Source organism: Phalacrocorax carbo, chromosome 4 (assembly GCF_963921805.1).
Source record: "Phalacrocorax carbo chromosome 4, bPhaCar2.1, whole genome shotgun sequence".
In the NCBI taxonomy this organism is placed as follows: domain Eukaryota; kingdom Metazoa; phylum Chordata; class Aves; order Suliformes; family Phalacrocoracidae; genus Phalacrocorax; species Phalacrocorax carbo.
The window spans coordinates 29,062,580-29,076,043 of NC_087516.1; the positions used below are offsets into that span (position 1 = coordinate 29,062,580).

The 13,464-nt window shown below is 40.1% G+C and overlaps 1 protein-coding gene across 4 annotated transcripts in view; it reads left to right on the forward strand.

Moving 5' to 3' along the window:
* The window catches only part of GABRB1 (gamma-aminobutyric acid type A receptor subunit beta1), a 139,044-nt gene that overhangs the window by 71,203 nt on the left and 54,377 nt on the right, over positions 1 to 13,464 (forward strand). For all 4 annotated transcript variants that reach the window (XR_010372617.1, XM_064449379.1, XM_064449378.1 and 1 more), the window contains exon 4: positions 2,835 to 3,055. Coding sequence is in view for 3 of the 4 variants with exons in the window: in XM_064449379.1 (XP_064305449.1) it covers positions 2,835 to 3,055 (221 nt within the window). In the remaining variant the exon portion in view is untranslated. The remainder of the gene's footprint in view (positions 1 to 2,834; positions 3,056 to 13,464) is intronic.

Below are 13,464 nucleotides of genomic sequence, written 5' to 3' on the forward strand. Positions count from 1 at the left end.
TTAGAGCTCAAGATCACAAAATCCCCGGCAAATTTTACAGGGTAGAAAGCAAGTAGTCACTAAATTCTCACTTCACTCACACCACTGTAAAATATTAAAAAGAATACAAAAACCTCCAAGATGTGGCTAGCCATATGGTTTGCCAAAATTTCATTGTTCACTGATTAAATATAAGAATTGTAAGGCTGTATTCAATTAAAAAAATAGAAAACATATAGCTATGTAATTTGGATTATTATAGCTCAGATATAACTTGCTTTTCATGAAAATTAACTATGCTTTTCAAAGAAGAAACTTAGAGCAACAGGGACGCTCACAATCATGACATGCAACTCTTCATTTTCTTCATTAAAATACTGAATGAGTAATACCTCCATGTTCTGGGGAATTGAAAAAAAAATAGCTAATTCTTTGAGTTAAGAAACACTGAGAATCCTTAAGGACAAAACTCAGATTTCTTTTCTCCCTGTTGACACTTGTTGGCTTGCCACAGGCTTCTACATAGTATAGCACGACTGCAGGGCAGAGGATCAGTCTCTCCGTACCGTAGTGTTACCAAGAGCAGTATTCTGTATATAGCACAGCTGGATGAAATAAAATTTCTAAAGCAGACTATGATGCTAAAAATAGCAACTGATTTCCTTCTATTAGCCATAGCCAAGAGACAGAATTTCTTTTTCTCACCTGATCACCTCCTTTAAGATGCGTTGTAGCTTGTCTTGGCTATTTTTCTCTCTTGGTTGAGCTTTTAGAACCGTTACATAGGCACCACGCTCAATTGTTAGCTTCTTTCCAGGATAGCATGACAGTTCTATAGAAGCAGCTTTAGGACCTAGTGAAAAGGATAGCAGGAAGGGAAAAAAATTATGTATAACTGGAATTTCTACTCCATTAGTGCTGCAGACTGCATAGGCTCTGCTGAATCAAGCAGAAGATGTAGAGGATAGCAGATGACACACTGGCCACTGCAGATTTAAATTGTATCACCCATTTATTAAATACTTTCTACCTGAAGTTGCTTGAAATAGGGCAGGCTAGAAAACAGATACAACACATTAAAACCGCACCAGAAAAGTGATTATTTTTTCTTATCTAATTCCCATCTGGTCTGTGGGTCTGTATATGCAAAAGAGGGATAAAGGGAAGGGATTTAACTTCTCTTTAAGTGTCTGTTTCTAACCCAAATCTGTTCAATTTTTACTTCCCTCCTTGGGGTTCATGCTTCTCCATCCCGCTATTTAAATTATAAATCACCTAATCAGCAGAGCACAGTGTACAAACTACTGCATTACTTCATAGTTCCAGGCATGAACAACGTGGTCTGAAAAGCAAAAGAAGCTGTCCTGACCTCCTCCTAGTTACCTGGGCCAGGAAAAGAAAAAAAAAAAAAGAAAACTTATGCCTTCAGCATACCACCTCTTGGCTCTGTCACGGGCAACCATCATCTTGCCAGCCTGGAAAAAGGGCATATCTATGAAACCTTTGCAAATCGGTGCTCAGAATGGATGTGATTGTCCTATTGTGTATGACCATTGATCATCAAGTCATGGCATTTCCTCCATACAAAACAACTCCTACAGGCCCAGGGCAAGCAAGGACCATATTTTCATTAAGTTCTTTTACTGATGTTAAGTCTATAGTTTATAGCTCTGCTAGATGCAACGTTTCAGGCAGAAAGTCTTTTTGAAAGGTAACAACTCTGCTTTGATTTCATGGCAACAGTACAGTCTTAAGAAGCCACTGAAGATGAAGAGAGCAAATCACATCAGACAGCTTTTATTCTCTATTTCTTCAAAAATTACAGTCCAGGATAGGATTTGTGAGGATGGCAGAGGTAAGGCTTTCCCCTCACATAGAAGAATATCTTACCCCTAACCATTTTTTTCAATAATATCTATAATTCTGCTGCATTTCTACTGTTAAGACGTGACAAAATGACCTGTCACTTGAAAAAGGGGGCTGGGGGAGGAGATGAGGAAGAGAACAGTAATACTCCACATACTGTTGTTCCAGTCATCTTTTAAGAAATCCATCAGCTACAAAATAAATGGGCTTTTCCGTTTTAAAAAACTGACAACCTTTAGAATCACCAAATTTACAGAAAGACACAAGATAGTAAATTGGACCAGAAGCCTTTCAGAACAATTTCTTTTCAGACTAAGTGAAAGCTGAAGGCCTGCCTAAATGGTATTTCACCTAAGCCACAACATGACAGTCAAGAGGTGTTCATTTTCTATGCACTAATATTTGATTACCAAGGACAGAAAACACTGCATTCCCCAGGCTGAGGGGAGATGTGCCCCGCTATCTAAGGTCATTACATCTGGCAACTTCAGCAGATGCAGAATGGGAAGTTGTGCATTAAAAGTTCTGAGGTCATATTTGCTCTTTCTTAGGAGGTCTAGGGACCTCTGGCCTTTCTGGATTGTGGGGGGAATCCTTCAGGACAAAGACAGGGAATATCACGAGTGTCCTCAATGGTATGCAATGCTTTTGGCTGAGGTCGGCTAAACCCCGCTCTTTTCACATTAAAGAAAACTTCTCAAAAAACATGCAAGTGTGATCCACAGACTGGAGACCCACATGTGCCACCTATTCCTTCTGCCTCAAGAGGTTCTGAAAACCCATGGCTGGGGGTGGTCACTGCCATTGGTGACTAGTGTGAAGTTTGACATTAACATGAACAGCCCAAGACACATGATCACAGTTCATGACATCTTAATGATCCTTAAACTTCCTATTGCTACTGGTATTCAGCTACTGAGAGTTATCTAAAATAAATTTAAGTTAATCAGTACGCAAAATACAAAAAGCCCTTCTTATTTGTTCCCTAGGACTACACCCTGACCATGTACTTCCAGCAGTCCTGGAGGGATAAAAGGCTCTCTTATTCTGGAATACCTTTGAACCTAACTTTGGACAACAGAGTGGCTGACCAGCTCTGGGTGCCGGACACGTATTTCCAAAATGACAAGAAGTCATTTGTCCATGGGGTGACAGTGAAAAACCGAATGATTCGACTCCATCCAGATGGGACAGTCCTTTATGGCCTACGGTACGTTGGGTATTTTAACTGGATGTATGGCTGTCCTGGCAGAATGCAAGTCATGATTGGTAAATGCAGGTAGTACCAATGCTGCTATCCTCTCCTTTTTTCCTGGTTTGTCAGTGCAGCTGTGTGAGTCAGCAATCCCTTCATCTAGACCACACAATACCCCCGAGAATTTTCCTCAGGGCATCAAAACTACCTTTAATAGCTATAACCATAACTAACAAAGCCTAACGCCTCTGTTTCTTTCAGCTCTTCTGAGCATGTTAACACTACTACTGAGTTCTTTATTATAGTTCTTTCCTGGCAACCAATCATAGCTTAGATAAATATTTCCTTCCTTCTGAAATTCTCCAGCAGTTCTTTAGAACAATGTAAAATATAAAATTTTGAGTCATCTGAAGAAATGTAACCAGCATTTGGTAGGGAATAAAAAGAGAACATTTGAAAGTTTACATGAATTGAGGATTATCTATACACCCAAGTACGTGTTTTCTTTAATCTGCCTTGATTTATTGCTGCCTCATCTCACTGCAACTGCTTCTTCATATGGTGCAACCTATGTTCACCCCTATAGATAAAAATAAATTCTAAAATCTGAACAGGCATGATCAAATTATAAGGTACACAAATGTAAATTTAAAACTAAACCAAGTTATTTGTTATGTTGAGGTTGCTGCAGAGCCTGAGTAGGCTTTGCATTATTTTTAAAGGTAAGGTAGCATTGCTTGGAAAACACCCATTACCTGCTTGAAACAACCTTTGATCAGTGTTATCATTCAACGGTAAAATAGTGCCCGGAGAGTATAAACCTGGAAGCATATTTCAGTTCCTCAGAAAAAAAAACATAAAGCATAAAACCTAGCTGAAATACCTCAAAATGATGCCTAAGATAGGATTGGGGGGGGGGGGGGGGGGGGGGGGGAAACCAACAACAAACAAACAAAAAACCCTGCTGTGGTAATTAAAAATGAAAGTAATATTTGGGGAAAAATAAAAGTTTGAAATGACCACTTAGCCTATAAAATCATAACCTTTTAAAATACAACACTACCCATGGAGTCAGAAAAAGCCTTCCAACCCACCAATTCAAGCTTCACAAGAAATGAAAAAAATTGTTTAAAAATTATTGTTTTGGTTCATCATAAGTTTCCTTTTGAACTTGGCAGATTCACAGGCACTGCATGAGTTGCTACCCAAGGACCACTCAGGCACTTTGCTACAGCCAGATCTGTTCTGGTACAGAAAAACTGCTACTTCAGTTGTGAAAAAGAAAACAAGGGACCCATGTGGAAATAGCTGATAGAGTACAGGCCGTCATTATCATCTGCTAAACAGTGCACTTGAAAAATACATCTTTCCCATTGCCTTCAGACCTCCTACAGTTCCTTTGAATCAAACTGACTCCTGAAAATCAGCTTAGCAGGAAAGTTATAATTAGAGGACCTTCTGGTCTAGGAACTTTTAAAATTTTTTTTTTAAGGACAGAAACGAAATTTATTTACATTCCAGGACTTGCACAGTGGCAACAATGTGCATTAAAGCCAAGTAGTCCCTCACAAGCAGTTTTATACAATATAAACCACACCTAGAAATGTATGCCCAGCACGTACTTCCATACACGTGCCATACATCTATATCAATAACTATCTTCTGCAGAGGTAGCAAAAGAAGCTGTGACACATCTGGTGAACCTGCTGCAAGTCCTCTCATGTGCTTCATCCACAAAGCACCCGCCTGGCCGAGAAGCTGTGACCCTGCCCAAGGATAACGCCTGTGCTCTTCCTCTCAGAGATGTTCAGGCAAACCTCCGGTGCAACAGCAAAGATGGTCACCTTCACATAACGATGTTGCTAGTTCATAAGATTAAATAACCATTCACATTTGAATGGTTAAGCAGCAGTTCTGCAACAGCTGCAGCTCTGCAAGTTAATACCCCATCCAGTACCTCACTGCTCTCAGTAGGAAAAACAAACAAACAAAAAAAGCCAAATAAACAGAAAAACCCCACACGCATATAAAGGGCAACCTATATTCCACACACTTGCACTCTGCTACCGGGCCATTCCCTTCTCCTCCCTCACCCCTGCTTCATGCCCTTAATACATGCTGGCACAGGGGTAACCTGGGGCTCCCCCAGGCTCCTGGCTTCCCCACCTTCTCACCCAGAGAAGGCAGCAGGGGCTCAGGGTGCAGCAGGGCCAAATACTGCCAGACATGACCATCTCCACCAACAGCTTTGTCATCACCAGCCACATGCAGAAAGAGACACTGAGCTGTCAGGTCTTTTTCACAGCTCAAGCTGATGTGCCATTTTTAACTCCAAGTACAAGGCAGCTGTTTAGATACATCTGGTGAGCAGACTTTGGTCTGCCAGCTGCCAGTGAAAACACGTGTAGTGTCCCCAACCCACAAGAAAGATCTGTTCAAAGACACAGATAACAAATGAGCAGAAGAAAGAACTAAGATGAGATACTGAAACAGGTTTCATAAAACAGCTGGCAATTATTGCACTAAGTTTGTAACTATTAGTGGTCACTTTCCTCATGGTAATAAATATGCTTTTGTCAGGCTATAGATTACCTTTAGATCATACAAACAGCAATTTCTTCATATACCAGCCGACACATACGCCTCACAAGAAATAATACAGGAGAAAACACTGCAGAAAATGTTCTTAGGTAAAATTCAGCATTGCCTGTTAGAAATTTGAGTACAGCTCCAATCTTAGTCTCACGAGAAGGGAAGAAACTTTGCAACATACTAGCTTGTGTTTAGCTTCTATGCAGTAGATAGGGTAAAGACAACCACCAAATCTCTCATAGAGGTGCTGTGACCTGTGGGTTTCACTTTCATTACTGAAGGCAGAGCATTGGCCTGGCATGACTTGAACAAGACAGGCAACACTAATGACACTACAGGCCAGGGTCTGAGTTCCCAGCAAGTTAGGCAGGGCCTTAAACCATCTCTAAAGGACAATTTAAATACTTGCTTCCCCCTGTGCCTCCTATTCCCCACACAAATTTTCCATTTTCAGTCCAGAGTTAAATGTTGCTTTTCAGGCTCAGATATGAAATTTTACTGGCGGCTTTAAACAGGAATTGGAAGAAGCACAGCAGCTCTAAATAATGTGCTTTTTCTTGCATCCACGTACTCGGCAGTTTGGCATTGATGCAACATTCAGTCTCAACAGAGTTGAGGAAAAATAAAACAAGGTTAATCATCTGGCTTTACAGATGAATAAACAAGGGGAATATGCACCAAATACACTGGGCTGGTTTTAGATCATATAACAAAGCATTATCACTTCAGTATGTCTCCATTATAGTACCATTTCTATGATGAAAAACCTTTAGCTATTTTTTCCAGTAACTTTCAGCTGCTATATCCCCACAGTTTAAAGAATGGTGTGCACATATAAACTTGTACAGACACAGAATACTCCTAAACTAAACCTTCTGCCCTCTAAAACTGTGCATGTTATGTCTCTTACCACAAATCCTACTTCTGTTAATTATTCACAGTAATGAATAACGTGCAGCATTATTAACCAAATAACTCTTTCGTCCTATTGCCCAAGCAAGTAAACACATATAAACATATTTAACTCCACATTGATATTTCCATTGAATTCCATTTCAAATGTGCCAGGGAAGTTGAGTGTCACTGTTAAGTATTAGGTACCTGATCATGTACATGATTTGTCCGTTTCTACCGAGTCCTCCCACCAGCAACTATTATTATTTTCTGTGGTGTAGCCACCTGCTTCCTAAGAAAAAAAAAAAAATCTTTGAATCAATGTGCTAACCTGCAGCACTGTGAGGCTCGTGTCTGAGACAGCTATAGCCTGGTCCCAGTACAGCTGGTAAAATACAGGATGATTCTTAATTTTTTTTCCTATTTTTAATAAGTCATCAGATCCCATTAGCTATAACCCTTTTGTCCCTAGCAGCATGTCTCATTAATTTTATTGCCTTTTCAGGCAGGATTCTCTGGAAATCCCTCCCAAAACTCTAGATTCACAAAGTAACACATACTGTTGTTTCTTTTGCTTGTCCTTTCTCCCTCTTTCCTGGGTAAGATGCTAGAGATGTAGTCTGTCTTTAAGATATTTAAGGAAGCATTATTAATTTATTGTATTAAATTCTATATTCAAATTCTTATGTCATGATATCAAGAATAGAAGCTCTGATTAAATCATCCTTTCCTAATATTTTTATGCCACCTCTTAATCCTCAGCATTTCACTAGCAGAACAATGACATCTTATGGCTTCCAAGACATCTGTTCTGTTATCACGGCATTGCCTCAAAATAAGTATCAGCAGAATTTAATCTGGTGCAGTGAAAGAAGCATATCCTTCAAAAACTATTATTTGTCAGGAAGTGCAACATACCTTCAGCGATACCTTTACGTAGATTTCCCTTCCTTCTGAGGTTCAGACACAAACCTACCTTTCATTAGAGCAAGGCTTCATTTATTTCAAGGCAGGGGGACTGAGCATATTGTGACAAGTATGCAAAGGTCTTCCTCGGAGCACCAATTACCTTTGGGTTTAGTGAGACCATGCATTTTTACACTGCTGCGGCAGAGGATGCCACTTTGCTAGCCACTGCTACAGCTACAAGGAGGCGAGGGGGGAAGGATGATCTTTGCCTTCAACATAAGAACTTCACCACTTCTTACACAAAGAAGGTCTTCTGTGATGTAAACACTGTAAATCCCTCTAGTTCCAGCCAATTCACAAATATAAATTGACCCTTGCAATGGTAGACTTACTAACCACTTATTCATGCAATACCCATGAACGTCCATCTAGCGTATCCTAAAGGTGGAATACAAGAAAAGCTATAAATGCTGAATGCTTTGGGTTTAAATATAATCTTGGAAGTAAATTCAAGTACAAGCTTCCCTTCCTGACTGTCTCTATTTTGGCAATTTATCCAAGAGTTACTAAGGGAATTTGCTAGCCAGGAGCTCACATCTTTTAGTGCAGTGAAATTTCACTGCTTTTTGGACTGGTTTTGTATTGCCATGATCTGGGGCTATGGAGTTTTGGTTTTCCTCCAAACACCTTCATGGGTTTGATTAGACAGTCAGTATTGGGTACATTTGACCTCATCCCACCATAGCAACAAGCAGCCTACTTGTACCGGTACTCAGTAAGATTATCCTCACCTGTGTTACTAAACAGCTCCACCCAAAAAAAAATTTACTGCAATCCTACATCATAAAAAATTATGTCATCTAACTGAAATAAAAAGCTACTTTTTATTTCACTCTACAGGAAAATACAGGGCAACTTATAAGGCAATCTTTTATCAGGTGATAGAGTAGTTTTGAAAATGATACAAAAAGCTATTTCTTCCATGTGTCAATGCCAAGAGATTTAGCAGTGGGCATCTTTAAAAAGAATTGTCATGCTGGAATAAAGAATCCAAGGAAGAGCAAGACATTAGATCACAGCTGACACTGAAAGCTTTAGGTTCTCCTACTTACTGTTTTCATATGTGGTTACCTGGTATTAAGGCTCATAAGAACAAATCTGGGACTTCCCTTATATTTTTGAAACCTGAAGATATACAAGAACTTAGCAAAAGTCAGTCAATCAAATATTTGTCATTTCTTCCACGTCCTAGAACATTTCAGTCTCTGAGGGCCACTTTTCAGGATTCAGAGGCAAATGAATGCATTCCTCAATGTATAGCTATTAGGAAGGGGTAAGGGTGAGGGGGGCAGTTCACATGTGTGTCACAGATGCCAGTTCAGCCTGCCACAGGTCACGCTGGGCGTGCTGCGAACTTTCTTCCAACAGACTACCCTTAAACAAGCAAGCATGCCTGATGGGCAGCCAGCATAGCCCCTAATCACAGCGGGTGGACTGCTAGGAACATTTGTTTAGCTCGGAAAGAAGGAGAGGAAGGGGACACAGAAGACTGATCCTGATGCACATGGATTTTCTTTTTTCCCCTCCTGCTGCTTGTGGACTGTTCAGATTGTGTGTGCCCGTCTGTCAATCCTACTGTCATCCCTCTTCCTAGCCTGTAACCTCGTCCTTGGGCACAGTGGGGCTGGTGCAAGGAGATGAGAGAGCAATGACCAGTACCTTAACCCATGCGGAGAAAGCAGCTGGAACCAACAGTCCATGCACGTAAGACAGCATGCATGGCCAAAATACAGCTGCATTTATTAACCAGGCTTCAGCTGCTGTAGGAGAAAGAGCTACTCCTTAGCCTTGGAGGTTACCAAAGAAAAAAAGCACCAAAGTTCATTTATGGTCTCTCATGCTTGAGCAGGGACTCCTCCACTCTGCTGCAAAGTCAAAACAAAGAACATCTGAACTTGCCTGGGAGCTGCAGCACCATCAGTATGTGACATTGCCATAAGCTAAAATACATTTTCAGGATCGCTCTTACCATGTACAAAACCAGTTAATTTGGCACAGTCTGCCCCAGGTCACTTCCCACACACTGCAGTTAATCTGACAGCGATTGCAAACTGGTTCATGTAATACCTTCTGAGGAAAAAAAGACATTTTACCATCTCAATACAGCTACAGTCTGCAATTTACTGCATGAAGCACAGTAGCACTCAAGTAGGCACTGGCGTACTAAGACACAGGTTATTTTTTTTTACAGAGGCTGAGGGATGTTTTTGTTCAAATACTGCTGGAAGGGGGCAGTACAGGTGTAATCTATCTCATAGCTCTGTGCAAGAACGGTGAAGGAACGCCAGGGAATGAGGCGCTCTCAGTGTTACCCAGTTATATGCTCTAGTTGAGGGGAAAAATGTGGAACAGAATAAAATAATCCTGCAGAAATTGTATTTGCTCACTTTGTTTTTCAGACACGAAGAGATGTAATTATATTCGGACACCAAACAAAAAAATAGCAAGAATATAGGAACTCTAACCTAGTCACTCCTAAGCTCACCACACACAACCACTGTATTACTCTAGTTCAAATAAAAAGTACTTTTTTTTTTTTAATGGTTGTCTCCTCCCCAGGCTGGGTGTCCCCTGCAGCCATCTAACTTGGTAGCAGCAGGCAACACGGCAGTAGCAGCACAAAGCTCTACTTCCCCACCGGGCCTATTGCATTTCAGAAACAGTTTTTTTCAGGTCCACCCAGAATTTTCTCCAGCTTAGATTGAAACCCACATTTACACTCCCCACCATCTTAGCTGCACTCTCCTCTCCAGGTGTGAACACTTCTCCCCAGACCTGCCTCCTCCAGCTGCTCCCAGTACTCTTCGTGCCCAGCCTACAGTTTCTTGTTCCCCTACTTAATGTACAAAGATTGGATAGGACAGAGTGCTACAGGATGGTAAGGATGATAAATCAGTGGGGGACCAGCTCATTTATTCCCTTCACTGCATGAAGCTCCATTCATCATTGTTTTACTTCTCCACTATTTAGCTGGGCACTGGAGGGAAACTGCACTGCTCTATAGCCGTTCGCAGAGGCTGCTGCGTACCTCACTGCTTAGCACCACAGTTGAAAAGTAAAGGGAACCTCAGTTCAGGCATCTCCTCGCTCTGGAGTGGTTAGATTTGTAACCTTTATGCTATGTCCATGTAATGCTGTATATACAGCAAAATGCAATCTCACTACTACCTTACTCAGATATTTGTCATACATAACGTAACATACCAATCAACACAGGGTTTTATAATTTCTTGAACATCGTTTGATGAAGAATACATGAGACCAAGGGCATTGCAGTAATTTATAACTGCAAGCACACAGCCAAAACTGATGAAGTTTAAGACAAAAGTGAGTACCTCCCTTAAAGCTTACAGGGCATAATTTACATAGACCTTTACTATGGCAGGTAAACCAGAAACCCTGTAACTGCTTATGGGGTTCTGTGTGCAAACCAAAAATACTGCTTCCAAAACACTGGGTTTTATTCAGTGTCAAACATAAAATGGAGCCCACAGGCTTGATAAAATGAAGCAGTAAATTGGTAGTTAATAAATAGCACAAATGGAAGTGGAAGGCTCAAAACTATAAGAAAAAGAAAGCAAGGTAGGGTCCTCTCCAGCCACCTGGGGAGGGTAAGAAGTCCCAGGTGTAACTCAGAGACAGCCTTGCTGGCTTCCTTTAGCATGAATGGCCTCACAAACAGCCAGGGGGAAGCCACCAGCTACCCATCCGAAAAAGAGGTGCTCTTCTCATCACTGACAGCATGCAAACTCAAATCCCTCCAGCAGCATGCATGGCCAGTCTCTACCACCTCTTACGCCCAGTAAGCAGCAGATGTGGCAGAAATACACAGCTCCGTGGGGAGCAACTATTCAGAAACTCCTACTGAATTGTCAGATAATTCCCTGTATTCGATTTGGAACTTTCTCCTCTGATTTCAGCCAATTTTATTTTTGTTCCATTTTCACCTAGCATTTTTTATTAATGTGAAAATAACCTAGGGAAGGTGAAGAAACACTTCAGGCTGAATGAGTCCTATAGAGAGTATATTAAAAAACAAAAAAAAAAAACCCCGCACACAATAAAAACATAAGTACTTAACATGGACTCAGCTTTAAATATGTAAGTGGTGGCTCTTGTAATCAGTAGTTAAGTACATGAGCAGCGTGGTAGAGTTACAACAACTGGCTTCACGGGCTTGAATTTAAACACAAACTTTAGATGCTATAATTGATTGTGGCTATCAAGTACAGCACTTTGAAGAACTGAATTTTAAGCATTTGGTAGAGCAAAGCCCACTAACCTTTATTCAAAGATTACTTAATTCAAGAAGATTCTAGATCAAACTCAGATTACTGAAATTATGTCACCTCTCTAAATGTATTAATATTGTTAAAATACTATTTAACCACATGAATACTATCCAAAGAATAATAAAAAAATAATTAGACAACATTTAACAGATGTTCAATTTTAAAGCTGAAGGACACTGCAAAGCATGGATTACATATTTTCTATGCAGCACATCTTCTCTTGCTGTCTTGGTATAAATTGGTTATGGATTATTTTCTTATGCTGTATTTTACAGACTATGTTCTGCCTATTAAATCTGAGCAAATCTTCCCTTTCTCTCACATCAGAAGTGCAAATGTCTTCCAATACTTTGGAATTATTACTCTGCCACTGTCAACCCAATCTGCATCAAAACTGCACTTCTAAATATAATGGTCCTTTATAAATAAATAGTAAAAAAAAATATTAAAGAACTCCACACCAAAGCTCATCTCTAATACGTATAAATAATGCTATTTATAATTGCCTCAAACACATTGGGAGACAGAAATTAAGTAAAAATAAATGTAATGATAGAGATTAACACTGAAGTACCTTTGATCAAGAAGAATTTCAAATAAATTTATATACACTCTAAGAATCACTTCAATAATAACATAGGCAGTCTTTTAAGAGTCTTTCTTTACTTGATTTTAGGGGGTAGGTATCAGCTGAGAAAGGAGCTTTTGTTAGCACTACAGATTATTTAAGATATGTTTTTATATAATGCTATATACAGGTACATAACTAGCTTACTAGGATTCAGTACAGATCTCTAACACACTTTATGTAGTACATTTCATACCAGCATACATTTGGTACATACCACAGTATGTGTGTTCTCCAGGTCTTGAAGTTCATTAAAAAGACATTTAATGAAAAGCAAATCCATTTCCCCTCTAATAATAAAAATTTAAAAGGGACAGTAATAAAGTTGTACTTTGCTCCAGATCTTCAATTTGCATGCTGTTAATTTCGAGTGTGCTGAGAACAATTATTGAGGGAGAAAACCTAAGTTCTTAGCTGCTCAAAACCAACCTCACCCTCATTTCATTTATATTGATGTTGATGAGTGACATCAGTGAAGTACCTGTTCAACCAAAATCAAAGGGGTGGAGGGTGAGGGGTAAATCTGGACCTTTTCTATGCAATAGAAGTATCAGGCACGTAAATTAAGCCCCTAGGGGAGGCAGCAAGTATTTTACCAGACCTGCACCAAACTGATGAATGCACTTAGACCCACAAGAGGGAGGAGTCTTAATCTGGGTATTCTCTCTAAGAGGCAAGAACTGTCCTAATGACCACTACCCTGAAGATGCTGAAGTCCTGAACAAATGCTGGGACAGCCCGTTCACTAAAGACACACAAAGTAAAGAAGGAAAATTAATAAAAGGTACCAAGTTGTGGGGGCTGCTGCTTCTCAGAGGCATCTCCTTTGCTTGCAAAGCTCACAGCCATCAGGCTGTACCTGCTCTGTGGCACAGCATGCAGAAGGTTGGCTTGTACCACATCAAGTGTTTAAGGGTATCAGCATCAAGAGCAACCCTGCCTTGATTGGTTCACTAAGGCAATCAAACGCAGTGTTTTTCAATAATTTTAAAACAGATTAAGAACTGCTTTCTGAGTACAATGCTAAGATGAAAGTAATCATGCATTAA